At 35.9% G+C, this 25982-nt stretch overlaps 1 protein-coding gene across 1 annotated transcript; it reads right to left on the reverse strand.

The window, feature by feature from the left end:
* Positions 1 to 19253: 19253 nt before the first annotated feature.
* On the reverse strand, positions 19254 to 20195 carry LOC123233676 (olfactory receptor 6B2-like). Its single transcript, XM_044659735.1, has one exon. The coding sequence runs from the start codon at positions 20193 to 20195 to the stop codon at positions 19254 to 19256; it is 942 nt and encodes a 313-aa protein (XP_044515670.1).
* Between the last annotated feature and the right edge of the window lie 5787 nt (positions 20196 to 25982).

The raw sequence follows: 25982 nt of genomic DNA on the forward strand, positions 1-25982 counted from the left end.
AAATAATTAAGTGATCTATCCAGAGCTACACAACTAGTGTCTGAAGCTAGTTTTGAACAGAGGTTTACCTGATTATATACCAAACACTCGATCTACTGCATCACTTAACTGCCTACACACCTAGAAGGAAGTTGTAAAGTCATCAGGGCTGGCATATGGCATGATAGAGGAAGTCTGGAGAGAAATGAGAGGTCTGTAGCTTGTACTTAGGCAACTTCTTCAGGAGACCCTTCTCTATCCCCCAGCTGCTAGCCTTTCTCTCTAAGGTTAGTTTTTATTGACTATGCATCTTGAAAGTACCTTTAAAAAAACTTTTCTATTAGCATGTAAGCTCACTGAGGAAAGGATTTTTCTTGTATTCATTGCATTTAGCACACTCTAAATGCTTAATTCTTGCTTGTTGATTAATTGGCTGATCAAGCAGCATAAAGAGGGATGGTGACAAAGGAAAGGTCACAGAGAATTCTAGAAATATCTGAGTGAAAGAATGGTGATGGCTGAGAGATTATGTGTGGGATAGACAGTCTGTCCAGTGGAGCAGAGTGAAACACAGGAAGCAACTGGAACAAGCAGAGGCAAATTTATTTCTTCCTCATGAGCAAGGGCACATCCCAAGAAGGAGAGTACCCTTGGGGGAACAGAAGTTTTTATACAATTTTGGAGGGGAAATCCCCTTCAGATGTGCCTGTCCAAAATAGGCTCACAATCTATGACAGCCAATAACAAAGTGGCATAACACCACAACCTCTTATATGCACACACACACAGAAACACACACAGACAGACACCTGTTCAGTCACGATAAGAATACATGTTTTTCTGAACTAGTCTGTGTATGTGGTTTGGGCAAATGGGGCAATGGTGGGACCTGGGGAGGGAGATATACAGTAGGTGAAAGGTGAACACTAAGATCCTTGTTTATTCCATTCAATTAGATCTATAAGTTTTACAACTCTGGACACATTATCAAAAAATTCAGTTGTATTCTATGAGATACATACTTATTCTTTCCAGAATCATTAATAGAGGACCTTATCAGGGATTGGGGATATTTCACCTGGGGAAAATATTTCCTCTCTCTAGGATCTTAATTTCCTTCTTTGCACAATGAATAAGGTAGATTAAATGATATATAAGACCTCTTCTGGCCATAAGTGCTATGATGAGTTGGGGAGAGAGTGTTTGATTGGTATTTTCAAATATCTGAAGAGCATCATGAGGAAGATTAGTTCTACTTAGCCCTAGAAATCAGTTCTAAAAACAACATAGAGAGAATAAGCCTTGTCAATTATTTACTCACCAGATGCTGTCAATTTTTGCCATTTAGAACAGAGCTCACAGCAAACTGATTAGCTAAACTCTCTGGAGAAGGCAAACCAGTTAAGTCAGCCCTTATATAGTCTTCCGTTTCTTGCTTTTCCCTCTCAAACCAGAGGAAGCATAAAAGGGCAACAGTTCCACCTCTATGAAGCTTTAGATGACACAAAAGAGTAATTCATGAAACCATAAAGCCTTTATTGAAACAACAAAGAACTAGAAGCCAGTCTTTTTGTCAGGTGGTAGTTCTTGCTGTTCTCTTCAAACAACTGTAACAAATTATTTGTTATTTCTATCTTTTCTTCTCTTCTTCAATATTCAAACAGCCTACTCTTCTTTATTCTATATCTCTGTACTCCTATATCTGTATAACTTTCAATGGCTTAAATCAAAGCCTCTTGGCTTTCAGGGGCACCTTTCATGCAACAGGCAACAACTCACCAAATTTCCTTTATGAAACTGATAGTCCTTTAAAAATCATACCTCAATCTCCATATGCTTATATGATTTTTCATTTAAAATACTTTTAACCCTCTTTATTAATTAAAGGTATGTTTTCAAATTATAATGTGAACTCTTGAGGGGCAGGTACCTTTTTATTTTTGCATTTTGGAAGAGTTTTCTCAGCGTTTACCTCTGTGCTCTTAAGCCAGGCACACAGAAGCATACAAAGCATTTCACTGGCCTTCCAGGTTAAGATGGCAGCCAAGTAAAAAGCAACTGCTTAACCTCTCTTAACTCACACATATAGGACTCCTCAAAAGGACATAAAAACAAACCCAGACAAATGAAGGGACCTCACAACAGGGCGTAGCATTGAAGGTACGTGGGATCGGGGCATTTCCATGTTATAAGGGGGTGAAATAGCTCTCGATAAAATGCGACCTGAGCAACCACCTCCCCCCCCGCAACACCCACAGTGCCAAAGTCAGCGCACAAGAGTTAGAGCAAGTTTGGGGCATTCATTAAGTTCTTGGCAGCTATCTGGGATCACCAAGGCCTGCTCCTGAGAGCAGCAAGATTTAAGACCCCAAGAGGCCAAAGAACCAGACTTTGAAGACAGACCTTGAGTGCAGGTGTGGACACAGGTGTGGACGAGGTTGGAGCACTAAATGGTCTAAGATGAGATGGGAGGGGGGAAAGGGGATGAATAGTAGATGGCACCAAGAGAAACTTGAATGAATAAGAAAAATAGGATATTCTATTACACTCAAAGAGGGCATGGGAAGGGGAGGGGATGAATACTATTATAAGAAGGAGAGGAAGAGAGCATTAAGAGGTAATATTTAAACCTTACTCGCAGTGTAATTAACCCTGAGAGGGAAGAGTAGCTTTATCCATTGGGATATAAAACTCTATCTAACCCTACTGAGAAAGTCAGAAGGGATAAACCAAGGGGAACAGGGGAGTGGGGAGGTCAAAAAAGGGAGGGGAGGAGAGGGGAGAGGGAGTTCATTAGGCCTTAAAAATAAAAAGAGGGGAATAATAAGGGAGGGGACAAGGGTTACTGGCCTAAAACAAACCACTGGTTTAAAAGAAAATAGTGTAAGAAGAAGGGGTAGAACTAGGAGAGGATACCAAAATGTTGGCGAATACACAACTGATAATTATAACTCTGAATGTGAATGGGATGAACTTGCCCATAAAATGGAAGCAAATAGATTGGATTAGAAACCAAAATCCTAACATATATTGTCTACAAGAAACACATATGAGGCGGGTAGACATACACAGGTTTAAGGTTCAGGGCTTAAGCAAAATCTTTTGGGCTTCAAATGAGAAAAAGAAGGCTGGAGTGGAGATTATGATTTCTGACAAAGCCAACGTAAAAATAGATATGATTAAAAAAGAAGGTCATTACATCCTGATTAAAGGCAGTATAAACAATGAGGAAATAACAATGCTCAATATGTATGCACCAAGTGGCATAGCATCCAAATTCATAAAGGAGAAACTGGCAGAGCTCAAGAAGGAAACAGATAGTAAAACCATAATAGTGGGAGATCTAAATATTCCTCTTTCAGATCTAGATAAATCAAAACAAAAAATAAATAAGAAAGAGGTAAGAGAGGTGAATGAAGTCTTAGAAAAATTAGATTTAATAGATATGTGGAGAAAAATAGTGACAAAAAGGAATACACCTTCTTTTCAGCTGCGAATAGTACATTCACAAAGATTGACCATGTAATAGGGCACAAAAACATTGCAAAAAATGCAAAAGAGCATAAATAATAAATGTAACCTTCTCAGATCATAATGCAATAAAAATAATAATTAGTAAGGGCACCTGGACAGGCAAATCAAAAACTTATTGGAAATTAAATAATATGATTCTCCAAAACCAGCTAGTCAAAGAAGAAATCATAGAAACAATCAACAATTTCATTGAAGAGAATTACAATGATGAGACATCCTACCATACTGTGTGGGATGCAGCCAAGGCAGTACTCAGGGGGAAATTTATATCCTTGAGTGCATATATTAACAAATTAGGGAGGGTAGAGATTAATGAATTGGGCATGCAATTTAAAAAATTAGAAAGCAAGCAAATTAAAAATCCCCAGATGAAAACTAAATTAGAAATACTAAAAATCAAGGGAGGAATTAATGAAATCAAAAGTAAAAGAACTATTGAATTAATAAATAAGACTAGAAGCTGGTATTTTGAAAAAACAGATAAAAAAGGTAAAGTACTGGTCAATCTAATAAAATAAAGGAAAGAAGAAAACCAAATTGACAGTATCAAAGATGAAAAGGGAGACCTCACCTCTAATGAAAGGGAAATTAAGGCAATCATTAAAAACTATTTTCTTCAGTTATATGGCAATAAATATAGCAATATAGGAGATATGGATGAATATCTAAAAAATACAAATTGCCTAGATTAACAGTAGAAGAAATAGAATACCTAAATAATCCCATATCAGCAAAAGAAATTGAATAAGTCATCAAAGAACTCCCTAAGAAAAAATTGCCAGGGCCTGATGGATTCACAAGTGAATTCTATCAGACATTCAAAGAGCAACTAATCCCAATACTATACAAATTATTTGATATAATAAGCAAAGAAGGAGTCCTACCAAATTACTTTCACAAGAAATATAGTCCTGATTCCAAAGCCAGGTAGATCAAAAACAGAGAAAGAAAACTGCAGACCAATCTCCCTAATGAACATAGATGCAAAAATCTTAAATAGAATACTAGCAAAGAGACTCCAGCAAGTAATCAAGAGGATCATCCACCATGATCAGGTGGGATTTATACCAGGAATGGAAGGATGGTTCAACATGAGGAAAACCATCCACATAATTGACCATATCAACAATCTAACAAACAAAAATCACATGATTATCTCAATAGATGCTGAAAAAGCCTTTGACAAAATATAGCACCCAATCCTATTGAAAACACTGGAAAGTATAGGAATAGAAGGACCTTTCCTAAAAATTAATAAGCATTATATACCTAAAACCATCAACAAGCATCATATGCAATGGGGATAAATTAGAAGCCTTCCCAATAAGATCAGGAGTGAAACAAGGATGCCCATTATCACCTCTATCATTTAACATAGTACTAGAAACACTAGCAGTAGCAATTAGAGAAGAAAAAGAAATTGAAGGTATCAAAATAGGCAATGAAGAGACTAAGCTATCACTCTTTGCAGATGGTATGATGGTCTACTTAAAAAATCCTAGAGAATCAACTAAGAAGCTTATAGAAATAATCAACAACTTTAGCAAAGTTGCAAGATACAAAATAAATGCACATAAATCATCAGCATTTCTATATATTTCCAACACATCACAGGAACTAGAGGTAGAAAGAGAAAAACCATTTAAAATCACCCTAGACAACATAAAATACTTAGGAATATATCTACCAAAATAAACACAGGAATTATATGAAAACAACTACAAAACACTTTCCAAACAAATAAAACTATATCTAAACAATTGGGAAAACATTGATTGCTCATGGGTAGGACAAGCTAATATAATAAAAATGACCATTCTACCCAAATTAATTTACCTATTTAGCACCATACCTATCAAACTACCAAAAAATTTTTTTAGCGAATTAGGAAAAACTATAACAAAGTTCATTTGGAATAACAAAAGATCAAGAATATTAAGGGAAATAATGAAAAAATTGTGAAGGAGGGGGCCTAGCAGTACCAGATATTAAACTATACTATAAAGCAGTGGTCATCAAAACAATATGGTACTGGCTAAGAGAAAAAAGGGAGGATCAGTGGAATAGACTTGGGGTACGTGACATCAGCAAGACAGTGTATGATAAACCCAAAGAGCCCAACTTTTGGGACAAAAATCCACTATTTGACAAAAACTGCTGGGAAATTTGGAAAACAATATGGGAGAGATTAGGTCTAGATCAACATCTCACACCCTACACCAAGATAAATTCAGAATGGGTGAATGACTTGAATATAAAGAGGGAAACTATAAATAAGTTAAGTGAACACAGAATAGTATACTTGTCAGATCTCTGGGAAAGGAAAGATTTTAAAACCAAGCAAGAGTTAGAGAAAATTACAAAATGTAAAATAAATGGTTTTGATTATATTAAATAAAAATCTTTTGTACAAACAAAAACAATGCAGCCAAAATCAGAAGGGAAACAACAAATTGGGAAAAAATATCTATAACAAAAAAACTCTGACAGGGGTCTAATTACTCAAATATACAAGGAGTTAAATCAATTGTATAAAAAATCCAGCCATTCCTTAATTGATAAATGGGCAATAGACATGAACAGGCAATTTTCAGATAAAGAAATAAATAGTATCAATAAGCACACGAGAAAGTGTTCTAAATCTCTAATAATTAGAGAAATGCAAATCAAAACAACTCTGAGGTATCACCTCATACCTAGAAGACTGGCTAAAATGAAAGAAGGGGAGAGTAATGAATGCTGGAGGGGATTTGGCAAAATGGGACATTAATGCATTGCTCTTGGAGTTGTGAACTGATCCAACCATTCTGGATGGCAATTTGGAACTATGCTCAAAGGGTTATAAAAGAATGCCTGCCCTTTGATCCAGCCATACCATTGTTGGGTTTGTACACCAAAGAGATCATAGGTAAATAGACTTGTACAAAAATATTTATAGCCACACTTTTTGTGGTGGCAAAAAACTGGAAAAGGGGGGTATGCCCTTTAATTGGGGCATGGCTGAACAAATTGTTATATATGCTGGTGATGGAATACTATTGTGCTCAAAGGAATAATAAACTGGAGGAATTCCATGTGAACTGGAAAGACCTCCAGGAATTGATGCAGAGCAAAAGGAGCAGAGCCAGAAGAACATTGTACACAGAGACCAATACACTGTGGTAAAATAGAATGTAATGGACTTCTGTACTAGTAGCAATGCAATGATCCAGGACAATTCTGAGGGATTTATCGAAAAGAACGCTACCTACCCTCAGAGGAAGAACTGCATGAGTGGAAACACAGAAGAAAAGCAGCTGCTTGAAAACATGGGTTGAGGCAGTCGTGATTGAGGATTTTGATTCGAAACTACCATACCAATGCAATGATCAAGAATTTGGAAATAGGTCTTGATCAATGACACATGGTAAGAGTAGTGGAAATGCACATCAGCCAGGGGTGGGGGGAGTGTGAGAGGTGAAGAGGAAAGTAGGATCATGAATCATGTAACCATGTTAACTGTTCTAAAAAATGAATATTAATAAATGTTAAAAAAGAAAATAAATGTGTCATTTTTTCTCTATCCAAAAAACCAAAACAAAACAAATGGTAAGGGCTATGCGATTGAAGTTAAGTGGCTTTTCCAGGGTCACTCAGCTAGAAAGCATTTGAGGCTAGTTTTGAACCCAGCACCTCCCATCTCTAGGACTGGTTGTTAATCCCCTGAACTACCTAGCTGCCCCTTCAAGAGTTTTTTTGGTTCCTGGCATCCTTTATCACTTTCCCTAGGGCTTCACATGTTTTTTGCCATTGTTAACTTTTTCTGAGTTTTTATTTAGATTTTCCCTGTTACTAAATTAACTTCCTAAAGTTAGGTTCTTTTCTTTGTCTCTTATTCATTTTTCTAGTTATTATTTCCTGCCCTGCCCCTCCTCCCCTTGCCACCTTGTCCATATATTGAGTTTCTGCTCTGCTCTTGGGGTAGAGGCACTGCTGTTCCATGTCTGCAGTGTCACCTTCTCTGGAATTTGAGTCAGGTCCAGCTGTCTTTGAGTCCTTCATTGTGCACTTCCAGGGGGTGAACTGACTGGCTTGTGGGGAATCTTGCATCAGTTTTTCTAGCCAGCTGGATTCTGCTCCTCTCTCTTTCAGTTTCCCTGTTGTCTCCTGTGTTGTGCTATTTCCCACTCTACCCTTTCATTACTTCAGGCCATGTGGAAGCAAGTAAGGCTAGTGTTGGGCTACTTCTCCACGCTGCCTTTTCCTTGTCTCAGGCTGTTTGACAATAACTCACCCCTTCTGCCAATTTCATTGCTTCAGACTTTTTGGCAGCTCCTAGAACTATTCCCCAATCTACCTTTTCATTACCTCAGGCAATGAAAAAGTGAGTAGAGCTGGCATAGAGCTGCTCAAAACTTTTGCCAGTTTTGTTGCCTTAGGTAGTTGTAGGACTGCTCCCAGTTCTGAAATTTCTTTCAGGCTTCCTCTGTAGGGTTAGTCTTGGGTTGCTTTTTATCTCCTGCTTTGTTTCCTCAGAGCACTTTGCAGGGCGTAGGGTTGCACCAGTGTGTATTCTGTAAATCCAGCTCCCCCCTCCTCCATATAGCACTCACTGGGCTACTCTCTTCTCACCCCAGTGAGATATGTCCCTCCTGCTTTCCTTTGTTTTGAGGTGCTTTATTTTCATGTGTGTGTGTGTGTGTGTGTGTGTGTGTGTGTGTGTGTGTGTGTGTGTGTTTTTATAGGGTTTAGGCAAGGGGAATCTTCCTTACTCCATCATCTTAGCTCCTTTTATTGATTCTGATGAGAGCTAAGTTATAAAAGGTAAGTTTTCCTATTGGAGCCCAGTGCTAATCATTGTGGTGTTGATATCAATTGGCCAATTATTCAACTAAAGGACATAGTTTGTTTAGTAGAAAGGGAAGATGAATATTTCCCAGTTTCTTTCAGGCATAACCCAGACTCTCTTTGCCTTAAAATGTTCTATTTATTTATAATCATATACTTATATATTTTCTTTATATAGATAAGGATGAAGCCTAGGGAAAGACTATCCTAGATTTTCCTTAGCAGTGGTCCATTTTATGAAGTTGTTGTTTGTCTTTTGTTTTTCTTGAGGATCAATGACATCAAAGGATGATATGACATGTATTAATAGAATTTAATCAAGGTAGAGTTGCACAGTCATCAGTCTCACTCTTTCTTTTAGAGTCATCCAAGTCTAGTGGAAAAGCAAAAGTCAGTACTCTTAACAGTGGCTCAGGATGTGGTGGATGACATTGGCATCTTAGAGATATGACCAAATTCCAAGTACTCCACAGTGCTTATTTCAGTGGCTTTCCTGGCTATTAGAACAAATTGTTTTCATTTATCCATTCCACCCAGGAGAAATCTTCACATGCTTGGGGTAAATATTTCCCAACTCACCAAAGGTTTTATGGCCCATTAGGGCCCTCAAACTGGTTTAGCCCATCTTTCAAGATGATTTACTAGGATGTGGCTACTGCACAAGCTACAGCTTCTTGGAGTCTCAGGTAAGAGTTGTATGCCAGGTGGAAACCAAATACCAGAGGTGCTAATGTTCCTCAAACACCCTCCACATCCCTAAAGTTGTAGGAAGATCTGTAATGGAGTTCTCAGGAATTCTATAGAAGGCAGTTCTTGAGAAGAACTATGCTAGAATCAGTGGTCAATACACAGCCCCTACATTGTACTGGAAAGGTGGGTAATGAGAAGTATAGAAAATTAAATCAGATTTTAATTTTATTTTATTTTATTTAAAAAATTTTTATTGATCAATTAAGAAAACTTTTTCATGGTTACATGATTTTTATTTTTTTCCTTCCTCTTCCCACCCCCTTCCCATAGCCAACACACAATTCCACTGGGTTTTTCATGTATCAAGACTTATTTCCATATTATTGATATTTGCCTTAGTGTGATCTTTAAAGTCTCTACATCCCCAATCATATTCCCATTGACCCATGTGATCAAGTAGTTGTTTTTCTTCTGTGTTTCTGCACCCACAGTTCTCTCTCTGGATGTGAATGGTGTTCTTTCTCATAGGCCCCTCAGAAATGTCTTGAGTTATTGCATTGCTGCTAGTAGAGAAGCCTATTACATTCGATTGTGCCGCAGTGTATCAGTCTCTGTGTACAATGTTCTCCTGGCTCTGCTCTTTTCACTCTGCATCAATTCCTGGAAGTTGTTCCAGTTCACATGGAATTCCTCCAGTTCATTATTCTTTTTAGCACAATAGTATTCTATCACCAGCAGATACCACAATTTGTTTATCCATTTCCTAATTGAAGGGTATCCCTTCTCAAATCAGATTTTAGAACAGAGCTAGGCTGCCAGCTCCAGGTCTCAGGGAGCATCCAAAGGACAAGGAAGAACATATTCTCAAATGATGATGCTTGGAGGTTTATACTTTTTGTACAGATAGCCTAGTCCAACTTGTACTGTGTGTTTTTGTAATGATTTTAGCAGAAAAATCCAGTCGGAGAAGTACAGGAACCTGGTGTATAACTAGACAGCTGTAGCCATGTTTATCCAAGATAGTGGGATAGTGGGGAAAGTTGAGGGTTCTTAAGACAGGGACAGGGTCAGGATTTGGACTTGGTAGGGGGAATTCTCTAATGAAGAAACTCTATGTACTTATTTGGGTTGAAATCTTTTCTGCATACAATTAGTTCATAATAGTTTTCTAAAATTGAGAGTTGAAAGGTCAAACAGACAGTTTTATGAAGCTAGAATTGGTCCCAGGTCCTTCTTACTCCAAGGCCTGGTACTCTTGATGTTCAACTCAAATGAAAAGGATCTGCTGCTGAGTATTTACTTAGAAAATCACAAATGAAAATTAAATATGTTGTATTGTATTTTTATTTTTTGTTTTTTTTTAAACCCTTAACTTCTGTGTATTGGTTCATAGGTGGAAGAGTGGTAAGGGTGGGCAATGGGGGTCAAGTGACTTGCCCAGGGTCACACAGCTGGGAAGTGTCTGAGGCTGGATTTGAACCTAGGACCTCCTGTCTCTAGGCCTGGCTCTCAATCCACTGAACAACCTGGCTGACCCCCTGTATTTTTATTTTGTTAACTATCTCCCAATTACATTTTAATCTAGTTCAGGCCACACTTAGCCAGGCTGCTGGTTTGACACCTCTGGACACCATATGGCTCCCATCATAATCTACAAGTCCTGAAACAAACTTGGGTAGACTAGCAATAAAAATTCCCAAGTTAGCCATGTCATATGTATGTTACATTATGGCCTCAGACACTTACAGGTTGTGTGACTCTGGGCAAGGCACTTAACCTTTTTTCTTAATTTTCATTTGTAAAATGAGCTGAAAAAGGAGATGGCAAATCACTCCAATATCCTCTTTAGGCCCTAGCAGACACAGCTAGTTAGTGTTTGCTTTTGCCTTGAACTCAGGTCTTCTTGACTCTAAATCCAGTTCTCTATTTTGATATTTAGTTGCCAATCAGTGTCCAGTGTTCTGGGGCTCAGTAAATCTGTATATTCAAGGCACTATGGATAGAAAATCTAAAATGAAATGGATTCTGTCTTTGAGGGGCTTCAATTTTCCTTAGAGCTATTGAGGTTCCACACTCAGAGATATGTCATACTGAGACATGGGGAGAGATGAAGGCTGAGAAAATGGGCCTTAGAGAATAAGACTTGGAAAGAGATAGAAAAAACTGACTAACGAGAAATGAAGATCTGGAGAGTCAGCAAAAGTGATACAGGGAACAAAGTAGGGAAACATAGAGGAAGCTAAGTGGCAAAGCTAGACTTGGAGTTAGGAAGATTCAATTTCCTGAGTTAAAATCTGGTCCCAGAAACTTCCTATCTGTGTGATGCTGGGCAAGTCACTTAATACTGTTTACCTCAATTTCCTCATATGTAAAATGAGCTGGAAAAGGACATGGCAAACCACTCCTGTATCTTTACCAAGAAAATCTTGGAAAATCTTTCATCTTAAATGCATCGTGAAGAATTGGACCCAACTGAAAACAACTGGATAACAACAAAAGTGGTAAATGCAGACGCACTCACTGGCTCAGTCTTACTTAGAGGAGAATTTGGGAAAGAGAGTGAATTAGGCAGGACTTAGTGAGGAGTCCCCATTTCTTGATGTGAAGGACATCCTGATGAATCCCCAGTCCTTCCAGGAGAACTTTTGACTGAGTTCTAGCCTCTCCATTTTGGTTCATTGCTGCAAAGAAGAGTCAGATCATGTAGATTGCCATTAGTCTATGATAGTGGCAGATAGATTAAAAAGCTCTATAACTGAAGGAAGACTTTCTTTAACTTCTCAGAGAAATGTTCTCTTTGTTTAGGTTTCCCTTGTTTTCCTACCAGGAATGTCTCTAATCTAGATCACTTTGGAGGAATGGTGCTGTGAAGTAGTTGGGCTTGAGGGATTGGCTTTCTTAAGGACAAAGGGAAGGCCATGATATGGTATGGCAATAATTCTGTGTTTCTTTGATGAGTTTCTAGAAAGTACTTTATTTATTTATTTATTTATTTATTTATTTATTTATTTATTTAATTTTTGGCCTGGACTTGTATTTTTATGTCTAAGGAAGAAAACTCTTTTAGTGGAAACTTCCTCTCCCACTGTAGATCCATCAACTGATCTGCAAAGTAGTTCTAGAGAGCTGCCAGGAAGCAATGGGAAGTTGACTAACTTGCCCAAAGTCACACAGCCAGGATATGTCAAAGGCAAGACTTGAATTTAGATCTTCCTGCTTTGAGGCTAACTCTCTAATTACGCTGTGCTTTTGTTCATAAGCATAAGCTATATGTTGTATGAATGTAATTTAAAATGTACTCACTCGTTCAGTTTGAAAACCAGATTCTTGATACCACCCCTGCCTTTGACTGGCTGTGTACATGTATCTACTTTGGATGGAGGTTTAGTGGGTATAGGTGTGAGTGGAGGTATGGGGGGCCCTGGTAAAAGTCTGATAGCTACTATCAGGAAGATTAGGGTAGCAAAGTAGTTGTTATATCTATCCAACTTTTACTAATAAATAATTGTAAATTAATATACATTCTCCAAGAGATTTTAATCATAACAGTATAAATAAAATGATGTTGGTATATTCTCTAACCACATATTAATTAATGAATGTTTGTTGAATTGAATTGGCTAAAAATTATTTACTTTTATTCTTCTTTGAATTCTTTAATGTATTTTTAAACTCCAAATTTGATTGGGTGGAAAGAGAAAAAAGAATAGGACTCAGATCCCTAGTTATGCTAATCCTCCCATACTCTATGGTGATTAGATTGTATTTGCAATGTTGCACTGTATTCTGGATACCAGAGTTTGAGGAACTGGGGGTGTTTCACCTGAAAAAAGAGAAAACTTAAGTGGAAGGGGAATCATCTTTGTTTTTTAAAAAAGATATCTAATTTTCCCAATTACATGTAGTAACAATTTCCCACATACATTTTCTGAAGTTTTAAGATCCACATTGTCTTCTTTCCCTTCTCTCTCCTTTCATGGAGATTGTAAGCAATTTACTCTGAGCTATACATGTATTATCATGCAAAATATATTTCCTTATTGTTCATTGTTGTAAGAAAATGCTTATAAGAAACCCAAAACCCCAAAATAAAAACATGAATAAATTAAAGTGAAAATAGTCTGTATTGATTTGCACTCCAAGTCCAACAATTCTTTCTCTGTAGGTGGATAGCATTCTTTGTTATAAATCCCTCAGAATTGTCCTTGATCATTGTATTGCTGAGAATAGTTAAATCTTTCACAGGTGATCATTGTACAATATTCTGTTGCCATTTACAATGTTCTCCTAGTTCTGCTTATTTTACTCTGTATCAGTTCATGTAGGTCTTTTCAGCTCTTTCTGAAATAATCCTTTTCATTGTTTTTTATAGCACAGTAGTATTCTATTCCCATTATATACCACGATTTTTTTAGTCATTCCCCAACTGATAGATATCCCCTAAAAGTTCAATCCTTTGACACCACAAAAAGAGCTGCTATAAATATTTTTTTGTACAAGAAGGTCATTTTCTCTTTTTTAAAAAAATATTTTTGGAATACAGACCTAGTAGTGGTATTGAATCAAAGGGTATGCATTGTGTATAGGCCTGTGGGCATAGTTCCAAATTGCCTTCCAGGATGGTTGGATCAGTTTATAACTCCTCCAAAAATGCATTAGTGTCCCAGTTTTGCTACATCCTCTCCAACATTTGTCATTTTACTGTCATATTGCCTATTCTGATAAGTGTGACCTCAGAATTGTTTAATTTGCATTTCTGTAAGCAAGAGGGATTTAGAACACTTTTTCCTTTGATTATTGATAGTTGTGATTTTTTTCGTTTGAAAACCACTTGTTCATATCCTTTCACCATTAGTCAGTTGGGAAATGGCTTATATTCTTAGAAATCTGACTTAGTTCTCTATATATTTGAGAAACGAGACCTTTAAGAGAGAAATTTGTTATAAAATCCACCCCTCCCCACTTTGTTGTTTCCCTTCTAGACTTGGTTACAATGATTTTATTTGCACAAAAATTTTTAAATTTAACATGGACAAATTTATTTATTTTATATTTTGTAATGTTCTCTATCTTTTATTTGGTCATAAATTCTTCTCTTCTTCATAGATCTGACAGGCAAACTATGGTATGTTCCCTTAATTTACTTATAGTATCATCATTTATGTCTAAATCATATATCCATTTTGACTGTATCTTGGTATAGGGTATGAGATATTGGTCTATATCTGCCATACTGTTTTCCAGTTTTCCAAGAAGTTTTTGTCAAATAGTGAGCCCTTATTCAAAAAGCTTGGATCTTTGGATTTATCAAACATTAGAATGCTAAGGTCATTTACCCCTGTATATTGTATATCTGACTTCTCTTGATCACCATTTTATTTCTTAGCCAGTAGCAGATTGTTTTGATGATTGCTACTTTATAGTACAGTTTGAAGTCTGGTACTGCTAGGTCACCTTTCTTTATAATTTTTTCATTAATTCCTTTGATATTCTTCATCTTTTATTCTTCCAGATTAATTGTTATTATATTTTCTAGTTCTATAAAATGATTATTTTGGTAGTTTTATTGCTATGGCACTGAATAAGTAAATGACTGTAGATAGAATTGTCATTTTTATTATATTAGTTTGGCCTGTCCATGAGCAATTAATATTTTTTTCCAATTGCTTAGATCTAACTTCATTTATGTAAAAAGTGTTTCGTAATTGTGTTCATATAATTCCTGGGTGTGTCTTTGCAAGTAGATTCTCAAGCATTTTATACTGTCTTGAGTTATTTTAAATGGGGTATTTCTTTTTTTTTTTTCTGGTGGCAGGTCTTATTTATGTGGATTTGTTTTGTATCCTGCAACTTTGCTAAAGTAACTAATTATTTCAACTAGTTTTTTAGTTGATTCTCTAGGATTCTCTAAGTGTACTATTATATCATCTGCAAATAGTGATAATGTAGTTTCTCCATTGTAACTACTTCAATTTCTTTTTCTCCTCTTATTGATAAGTCCATAATTTCTAGTACAATATTAAATAATAGTGCTAAAAATGAGCATCTTTACTTCACCCCTGATTTTATTTGGAAGTCTTCTTACTTATCCCCATTGCAATGTACTTGCTGATGGTTTCAGACAGATAGTACTCATCATTTTAAACAAAGTTCCAATTATTCCTGTGCTTTCTAAAAGTATTTTTAATATGAATGGGTGTTGTATTTGTCTAATGCTTTTTCTGCATCCATTGAGATAATCATGTGATTTGTTAGCTTTGTTATTTATATGGTCAATTATTCTGATAGTTTTCCTAATACTAAACCACCCTTGCCTTATTCCCACCTAATCCTTGTGATATGTCTCTGCAATCTCTTTGCTAGGATTATTTAAGAGTTTTGCATTAATATTAATTAAGGAAATTAGTCTGTAATTTTCTTTCTCTATTTTTGGTCTTCTTGGCTTAGATATGAACACCATATTTGTGTCATAAAAATTGTTTGCCAAATAGTCTATCTAGCATTGGGATTGTTTTAAAATATTTGATAAAATTCACTTTTGAATCCATCTGGTCCTCAAGATTTTTTCTTAGGAAATTCATCTATGCCTTGTTCAATTTCTTTTTCTGCGATGGGATTATTTAAGTACTTTATTTCCTCTTTTGTTAATAAAGCCAATTAATATTTTTGCAAATAGTCATCCATTTCATTCAGATTGTCCGATTTATTGTCATATAATTGGGCAAAATGGCTCCTAATGATTGCTTTCATTTCCTCTTCACTGGAGGTGAATTCACAATTTTCATTTTTTATACTGATAATTTTATTCTCTTCTTTCCTTTTTTAAATCAAATTAATTGATGCTCTATCTACTTCCCACCACCCCATATAACCAACTCCTACTCTTATTTATTAATTCAATAATTCTCTTGCTTTCAATTTTATTAATTTCCCCTCTAATTTTTAGGATTTCTAATTTAACTGGGGACTTTTAATTTGTTCTTTTTCTAGTTTTTTTAGCTGCATGCTCAATTAATTGATATGCTTTTTCTCTATTTTATTGATATAAGCATTCAGAGATTTAAAATTTCCCCTGGGTACTGTTTTGGCTATTCTCCTAAATTTTGATACACTGTCTTCTCATTGTCATTCTCTTTAATTAAATCATTGATTGTTTCTATAATTTGTTCTTTGACTTACTCCTTTTGAAGAATTAGATTATCCAATTAATTTTTAATTTCTTTCAATAAACTATTGATTAAAATTTTATTGTTTTATGATCTTAAAAGGATGCATTTACTATTTCTACTTTTCTGCCTTTGATTGTGAATTTTTATGCCCTAGTACATGGTCAATTTTTGTGTACATACCACAAGCTGCTAAAGGTATATTGCTTTTTACTCCCATTCAGTTTTCTCCAGAGATCTATTAAATCTAACTTTTCTAAAATTTCATTCAGTTGCTTTACTTCTTTCTTCTTTATTTTTTGGCTCAATTTATCTAAACCTGAGAGGAGGAAGTTGAAGTCCCCCACTAGAATAGTTTTACTGTCTATTTCCCCGTGAAGCTCATTCAGTTTCTCCTTTAAAAACCTTGAGGCTATTCCATTTGGTGTATTTATGCTTAGTATTGATATCACTTCATTGTCAGTGATATACCCTTTATCAAGATGTACTTGCTTTCTCATCTCTTTTAATTAGATCTATTTTTGTTTTAGTTTTATCTGAGATCATGATTACCATTGTTACTTTTTAAAAAATCTGTTGAAGTCCATAAAATTCTGGTCCATCTCCTTACCTTTATTCTGTGTGTGTGTCTAACTGCCTCAAATGTTTTTCTTGTTAATAACAATCATAGGGACCTGTTTTTAAAATCACTCTGCTATCCAGTTCCATTTTATGGGTAAGCTCATCCCATTCAGTTATGATTACCATATGTGTATTCCCCTCCATATTTGTTTTCCATTTTTAATCCTGTACTTTTCTCCTTTCATTCTGACCCTCCCCCCATTTCTCCTTCCTTATATTATTCCTCTCCTTACCACCACCCTTCTTATTACCATTCTACTTTTCTATAGGACAAGATAGGATTCTATATACCAATGAGTCTGGTTATTATTCTCTCTGTCAGCCAATTCTTATTAGAATAAGGATGAATCATTGCCCATCACCACCCTCATCCTCCCCTCCTCTGTAATAAATTTTTTCACAGCTCTTCAGTTGTTGCAATTTATCCATTTTACCTCTCTTTTCCTTTCTTCTTTTAGTGCAATCCTCTTTTTCACCTCTTGATTCTTATTGCATGTCATCCTAAACTGTTTACTTCCATATCTTCTGGCTATGTATACTTCTAACTACTATGGTAATGGTAAAAGATTTAAGAGTTACAAATTTCATCTTTACATGTAGGAATATAAATATTTTGACCTTTTTGAGTCCCTTAAATTTTCTCTTTCTTATTTACTTTTTTATTTCTCTTGAATCTTGCATTTGGACATCAAAATTTCTGTTTAAGTCTGGTCTTTTCATGAGAAATGCTTGTAAATCTTCTATTTTATTAAATGACCATTTTTTCCCTTGAAAGAATATAATCAGTTTTGATAGGCAGGTTCTAAACCTAATTCTTTTGCCTTCTGGAATAGCATATTCTAAGGCTTCTGATCCTTTAATGTAGACTCTGCTAGATTCTGTGCTCCATGATATCTGAATCATTTCTTTCTGGCTACTTGTAGTATTTTCTCTTTGACCTGAGAGCTCTGGAATTTGTCCCTAATATTCCTGGGAGTTGTCATTTGGGGACTTATTTTGGGAGGTGATCTGTGTATTTTCAATTTCTATTATACCTTCTTGTTTAAGAATATCAGGACATATTTCTTTGATAATTTCTTATAATATCATTTATATGCTTTTTAAAAAAAATGACTTTCAGATAGTCCAATAATTCTTAGTTGTCTCTCCTGGATCTATTTTGCCAAATAGTTAATATAGTATTTGGATTAATTGATCTTTAAATGTTTGATAGAATTCACTTGTGAATCCATCTGTCCCTGGGAATTGTTTCTTGGAGTTCTTTAATGGCTTGCTCAATTCATTTTTCTGAAATTTGATTTTTTGTATTCTATTTCTTCTTTTGTTTATCTGGGTTTTTTATATTTTTGTAAATATTCATCCATTTCACCTACATTGTCAAGTTTATTGGCATGTAATTGGGCAAAATAGCTACTAATGATTGTTTTAATTCAATCTTCATTGGTGGTGAATTTACTTTTTTCATTTTTGACACTGGTAACTCAATATTTTAGTTTCCTGTTTTAAAAGCTAAATTAATTAGTACACTATTTCATTATTTTTTTTTCGTAAAGCAACTCCTAGTCTTATTTATTCATTCAATAGTTTTCTTACTTTCAATTTTATGATCTCTCCTTTGATTTTTAGAATTTTTGAATTAGTCATCTTTGTTTTCAGAGGAAGGAGGAAGAGTTTTATTTTATATGGTCCCAGAGGGCAAAACTAAGAATAGTTCCTGAAAGCTATAGAATTCATGAGGATGACCTAGAAATCTTTAATTAGGGACTTTATATATAGATTATTAGTTGGCCTGGGAAGTTGAAGTACACGATCTAATGGGGATAGATTCACTCTTGGGGCAAGGGTATTCTGAAGTTTTCTGTCTTCAAACTTAGTTCTTTTTCCCTTTGACTCTTTTGCCTCTTACTCTGCTTAATATATATTTACCTGAGGTGACTTGAGCAAGATCTTAGACGCAGACACCACTATAAATCTAGCCTTGAGTTCCAATCCTAAAATCCAGAGCATACATTCAAATCTCAGATGCTAATCCAAATTCCATCTCTAAATCCATGCCTAACCTTATTCCAATTTGTGACCACTATCTCTGTTTTCTATGGCAACTGAAACTGTAGCTCTGACCCTAACCCCTATGCTCAATGTCACTTGAGTTCTCACTCTAATCTTCAGTTCCTGCTATGGATATAAAATGGTATAAAAGTTATTTTACTTCTATAAAGCATTACAGAAAAGTATGTTAATCATCATCACTACTACTGGTACTACTACTGGTACTACTACTACTACTACTACTACTACTACTACTACTACTACTACTACTACTACTACTACTACTACTACTATTACTACTACTATGACTACTACACTACAACAACTTGATGCTTTAGGCATTGGTTAAGGTACTGGGATTTTTTTATTTCTTGGATAGTTGAGGGTTTATTTTTTAGGAGTATGAGCTATACCCATAGTTTTTTTCAGGGAATTCTTGAATTCATTATTTCTCAGGCAGTAAATCAAAGGATTCACAATTGGAGTTACAACAGTGTATATGACTGAAATCAGTTTGTTGGAACTCCTTTGGTCAATGGCTTTGGGACGGACATACATGAAAATCAAAGCTGTGTAGAAAATGATCACAACAATGAGATGGGAGGCACATGTGGAGAAGGCTTTCCAGCGGCCTGTGGATGATGGGATTCGAATGACAGTTGAGGAGATGTAGCCATATGACAGCATGGTAGAAATGAGTGGGAACACCAGGATGAGGAACCCCAGGACAAAGTCAACAAGTTCAGCTGTTGAAAAGTCTGTGCAAGCTAGTTTAAGGATAGGGGAAATATCACAGAAAAAGTGGTTAATGACACTGGAACCACAGAATGTAGCATGAGAGATGAAGTAGACCTTGATCACAGAAATTGTGAAAGCAATTGCATAGGAAAAGGCCACCAATTGCACACAGAGTCCTGTGGTCATGATTACTCCATACCGGAGTGGGAAACAGATGGCCACATAGCGGTCATAGGCCATGGAGGCCAGAAGGACACACTCTGTGCAGATCAGAGAGATGAAGAAGTACAACTGAGTCATGCATCCAACAAATGAGATACTTTTTTGCTGAAAGAGAAAACCACTCAGCATCTTGGGAATGATGTCAGAGACATACCAAACTTCTAGGAATGACATGTTACCTAGGAAATAATACATAGGCTTATGAAGGGAGCTGTTGGCCCAGATGATGAAGATGATAATGAAGTTTTCCACCAAGACAAAGAGGTAAACAAAAAGGAAGAGAACAAAAAGCAGATACTGGAGCCACAAGGCTGTGGGGAACCCCAGAAGAATGAATTCTCTGATATTACTGATGTTCTTTCCCCTCATTCTGCTTCATTTGAGGTTTCCAGATCTGGAAAACAAAATCACCATATACAAAGTAGAATACTTCAAACAAAATCAATACAACTAAAAATAAGAGGGAAATCTATCTATAAATTTGGGAAAATATTTGCAACAAATATTGAGGCAGTATGGCATAATTGAAGGTATAGTGAATTTAGAGTAAGACAATGTAGGTTTGACTCCTTACTTTACCACACACTAGTTATATGACCTTGAGCAAGTAACATAATCTCTCTGGGTTTGGATTACTCATCTCTAAAATGAGACTAGATGGCTACTAGGGTCCCTTCTAGTTCTAAATCTGTAATCCTATGATGCCTTATGAGGATCAGATATATAAGATATAGAGGAATTAAATATAGGCCAAGAACCATTCTTCAGTGGATAAATGGATGGAAAATTTGAGCAATCATCTGAAGAAAAATTGGAAATGATTAAATATCATATGACAGGCAATATAAGATAGTGAATTAAGAACTGTACTCAGGTAAGAAGGACTAGGTTCAACTGGCCTCTGACAATACTGACTGTGTGACACTAGGCAAGTTACTTAACCTCTTAGTGATAACAGGCAACTATGTAAAACTTTGAGTTTTAGAGAAGGTACTGAGCAATACTGGCAGAATCTCCTCTTTTAGAGGTTTCCTATATCAATGGAATCATAAATCTTATTTTTTAAAGGCATAATAGTACAAGGGAAAGGGCACTGATGCAGGATTAGAAGATGCGAGTTCAAATTGTACTTCTGATTCTTACCTGTGCATCTTTGAGGAAGTCACTTAGCCTCTCTGGCACTCAACATTATCTGTAAAATGGGGAGTTTATGCTGGATGACATCTAAGGTCTCTTCTAGTTTCTAAAACTGTTCTTCCACAGAGTCAGAGGAGTTGGTAGTGGAGATGATAGAGATGCAGAAAAGGTTATCAGCAAGTCTGTATGGATCAAAGTAGAGACTTTAGAGATCATTTAGCTCAGTCCTCTCATTTTGCAGATGAATACTGAAACCAAAAGAGGTTAAGTCATTTGCTCAAGCTCACATATATAGTAAGCAGTGGAATCAGGATTTGAACTCAGGTCCTCTGGTTTAAAATATGATCCCTTTTTTCTGTGATTATACACTTTCTCAAAGGCTACCCTTTAATGCTCTTGAATATAAAATTTATAAATTTACTCTTTTAAAAATTGCCATTTGGACATTATATGAATATCATATCTAAATCCCAAGGTGGAACAGATAAGTAGTTCACCACCAAAGATGCATTAGAGTCATCACTTTGGGAGGATGTGACACTCTACCCTTTTCCATACTGATCATAAAAACCTGGAGGACTGACTCCTTGGCATACCTACTAACTCTTACCTTTCTCTGTTTCTCAACATTGTAGTCTATAACAGGATGCATTTTTACAAAATCCCAAGTTTAGACATTCAAACATGTCAAATTGTCCCAGCCAGCCTGCCTACAGACTATCCATTTTGTAGTCATGAGACAGCAACTGGAATTGGAGAGTTTTTTTTTTATCAGTAATGAGCATAGGACAAGGAAGCTCTGGTCCAATTAACTGAATCCTTATTGCACCCAGAGAATTCTACATCTCTCACTCACCAGCAGTTTTTCCAAATCTCTTTTTATCTCAAACATCACATATCATTCCCTCCTGGTATCTACTCAGCTATGGACCTCACTTAACATTTTACTGAAAATTCAAGATTGTTTGCTGGAAGATTCCTCTTTTTACCTCATTTCAACTACCCCCAATATCCGCTTACTTAATTTCCTTCTTTTACTTCAGTCTCTGACGAAAAGGTGGCACTTCTTTTTGACAAGGTCAACTTCTCTACATGTACCCTTGATTTTACGACCTCCCTTCATCTCCAACAAATTGCCACCACTATTGTCACCCTTCCCATCTTTAATTATTATTTATTAGTTCATTCCCTGCTGCTTACAAAGACTTTCATGGCTCTTCTGTCCTTAAAAAAACTTTCACTAGATCCTACCATCACTGATAGCTTCTAATCTATATCTTTCCTCTCCTCAGCCATGCCATTGTCTTGTATTTATCCTTTGTTACTTACCTTCAATTTTATCAATTCGATTTCTTATGTGTCTTTCTTTTCCCCATAGAAGTGTATAAGCTTTATTTATTAAGTCTTTTTTGTAAGTAATGGAAGTGGAAAGAGCATTGGAAACAGAATTAGAACTGGCTCTGAGTCTCGCTCTAATACTATTTGATGAGCCATTTAAAGTTATCTCTCCAAATGCCATTTTTCATCTCTGTAAAATGGCTATAAAAACATAACATTTAATAGGGTTTTGTGAGGTTAAAAAAAAGCAAAACTTAAGGTTCTTCACAAGTGTAAAAATTATTTTATAAAGAAACATTGAAAATCCTGTGGAGTAGCTAGTGGGCTGGGCAGAGGAAGATTTGACCCTAAGCCACAATTATTTGGGATAGAGAGCTTTGCAGCCTGGTATTTAAGTCTGTCAGGGTTTATCCTCTCTTCTGTGATTTTGCTTTATTTCTGCCTTCAAACACGATTCATGCACCTTCCCCTGCTTGCTTTGTTCTGATTCAGAATCCCTGTGTTCTTGAGCTCACTGATGATTTTATTATATATATATATATATATATACACATATATATATATACATACATATATACACATATATATTTACATAGTTTATAATATAATAAATTCTTTTCCTATTATTTTTTTGCATTCAGACTCCAAGTATTATCCCTCTCTAAATCGCACCCTTTGCTGGAAGGTTCAGTTTAGAGTTATTGATTCTCAACAGTTTGTCTCAACAAGAAGGGCCTGACACAAAGTACATTTTAATCCCTGCTCTCAAAGGGCTTAAAATCTACTTGGAAGAACTCATCTCAGGAAAAAAGAAATAGTTATAAAGACAAATATCTGAAAGTATATTATAGATTATGAGTATTCAGACTGTAACATGACAGTAATAACTAATACTTATATAGTACCTTTCACAGACTGATCCCTATGGTTGGTGATTTACAAATATTGTCTTATTTGATCCTCCCCCAAACCTTGGGAAGTAGATGCTCATTTTACAGATGAAGAAACTGAGGCAGGTAAAGGTGAAATCACTTGCAAAAGTCACACATCTCATAATGTCTGAGAGTGGATTTTAAACTTGGGTCTTTCTGGCTCCAGGCCCAGAACTCTATGCACTGCACTATCAGCTGCCTACAAAAACTGGACACTCTGGATGCAGCAAGAGAGAGCTCTCGCCAGAAAGAGCAGCAGGAAGAAAATTGATTTCGCATATGAAGGCACATCCATATTTTTGTCATTATAGTCAACTCATATTAAAATAAAATAAATATAAATGAGGCTTTTTGCTTTGGATACAGTTGTCTATGCAGCGAAGCATTGAGTAAGCTTAGGACCCTAGTGTGAAACATGAGTTTAAAATTCAAACAGTGTTGTGAATATTCTAAGTATATTTTCATTTACTCGTGGACATTAAATGACCTTAACTGAAGAAGAAATATGCCTTGCCTGAAACAGGGGCACAAGTAGTCTTCAAAATGAAAAGAATCCTAAGAAATATATATATATATATATATATATATATATATACATATACATGTATATATATATGTTTATAATTTTTTTTTCTTAAGAAATGTATTGGGGGGCAGCTGGGTGGCTCAATGGATTGAGAGCCAGGCCTAGAGATAAGATGACCTAGGTTCAAATCTGGCCTCAGACACTTCCTAGCTGTGTGACCCTGGGCAAGTCACTTGACCCTCATTGCCTATCCCTTACTGCTCTTCTGCCTTGAAACCAATACAGAGTATTGATTCAAAGATGGAAGGTAAGGGTTTTAAAAAAAAAGAAATGTATTTTTGGCTATTGACCACTGGCAGTGGAATGATTTGTCTCTTTTGATGAAGTGCATGTATTTGTGGAAATATGAATGAGCCTTTAGTAGAGTCTGCAGGTAAGAAAGAAAATTAGTTTGCTAAAAGGTTCTGCAATTAGAACCCAGAGCATGTCAGGAATCTATTTGTTCTAGCTGAGGGGGTTACAAATTTAGTTAAGCTTGGTCTGCATTTGACTGCCCATTATCCCCCTCCTTAAAATTTTTGACAAGTGTTTATCCAATTTCTGCTTTATGAAAACCTCCTAAGGTGGTCAGTCTCACTTTTAGACAGACCTAAATAAGAAGTTGCTTTTTACATCAAGCTATTTCGAATATGTGTGACCTGGATTCTGAAATAAAAACTTCAAATATCTGAAGATTTACTATTCTCTCTTCCTTCTAATCACAATGGGAGAGGTGGCTCTCTTAATAGCAAAAGTCAGAACCTTTCTCTCGGGCAATACCTTTAAGCTAAGTAGGAGCAAAACCTCTGGTCAAACAATCAATCACCCTCAGTAACTATATGCTCAAGATCATAGATTTAGACCTGAAAGGGACCTCAGAGGCCATAAAGTTCAACATCTCATTTTGTAGATGTGGAAGTTGTGACCCAGAAAGGCTAAAGATTTGCACATTGGTCATATGAGTGGCAGATTCCTTTAAATTCAAAATAAGTGATTTTTCCCACAGTCCCCACTGAATTGATCAGGATCTTTTGTCTGCCTCTGAATCCCTAAGACCTAGCACAATGCTTTACACATAGTACCTGTTAATTCATGGTTTTTTAGTATTTTTGTTTGAATTTGTTCCAGAAAGAACTAAAAAAGTTAGGTAATATTTGTGAGTGAGAGAGTATGAGCACCCAGGAGAATAGGAAAACAGGAAGGAAATAGGAAATTAAAAGATCCCCAGTAGAATGCAATTTCCTTTCTGGTAGGAACTACATTATTTTTGTCTCTGTTTTTATAGTGTCTGACATTTTGGTTGGAATACTGTAAAGGTTTAATACATGTTTGATGAACGGAATGGAATTAAATTACAATTAACTGGGAACAAGAGGAAGGAAGAAAAGAAGGAGATGAGGAATAAAGCTAGAGAGGGTGGGATAAAGGAAAGAAGGAAAAGGTCAGAGGAGATAAGAGAAGCAGTAAAGGGTTGAAGAAGGGAGATAAAGGACAGTAAAAGAGGAGCTGATGGGCTGAGAAAAAGAAAAAAGAAAAAAGTCAGTGGGAAAAGGGAGAAAGAAAGGTAGAGGCAAGAATAAAGGGATGAGGAAAGGATATGGGGGATATAATAATGAAATAATTGATATGCTCCACTGAATTTGTCACTGTCCTTTGTTCCCTGAATCTTCCAAACATATCTCTTTCCCCCCATATCAATTCCAGGTATCTTCTGCTTTGCAACTTTCAGGCTCATTCAGAGTTGTCCCCTTCGCCTCCTTATAATCAGACATATTGAAAGATTGGGAAAGTTAGGTATCTCCTGAAGATTCTATTCCCTCCTACATAGTCCTAGAAGCCTCCATTCTTCCCTTTCTCTAAAGCCCAAGGGACTTTCAAGAGGAAAATTAGGGTCATTTCTATAAATATCAAACCTCCAGACTAAATGACATGAATGTGTGGTGGTCAGTACAGTGAGAAAAGAACTGGAATTGAAAACAAAAGATTTTGAGCCAAATCCTGACTCTGCTACATTACTTGTATGACTGTAGTCAAATCCTTTAAACTCTTTAAGCCTTATTTTTTAAAAATCTTAACATGAAGAAGTTAGCTTAGAGGACTCCAAAGTTTCCTTTCATGTATAAATCAATCAATGATTCTAATTATTTACTTATTGAAGCACCATCAGAAGTCTTTGTGGGTTGT

This window comes from Gracilinanus agilis, chromosome 2 (assembly GCF_016433145.1).
Source record: "Gracilinanus agilis isolate LMUSP501 chromosome 2, AgileGrace, whole genome shotgun sequence".
Classification (NCBI taxonomy): domain Eukaryota; kingdom Metazoa; phylum Chordata; class Mammalia; order Didelphimorphia; family Didelphidae; genus Gracilinanus; species Gracilinanus agilis.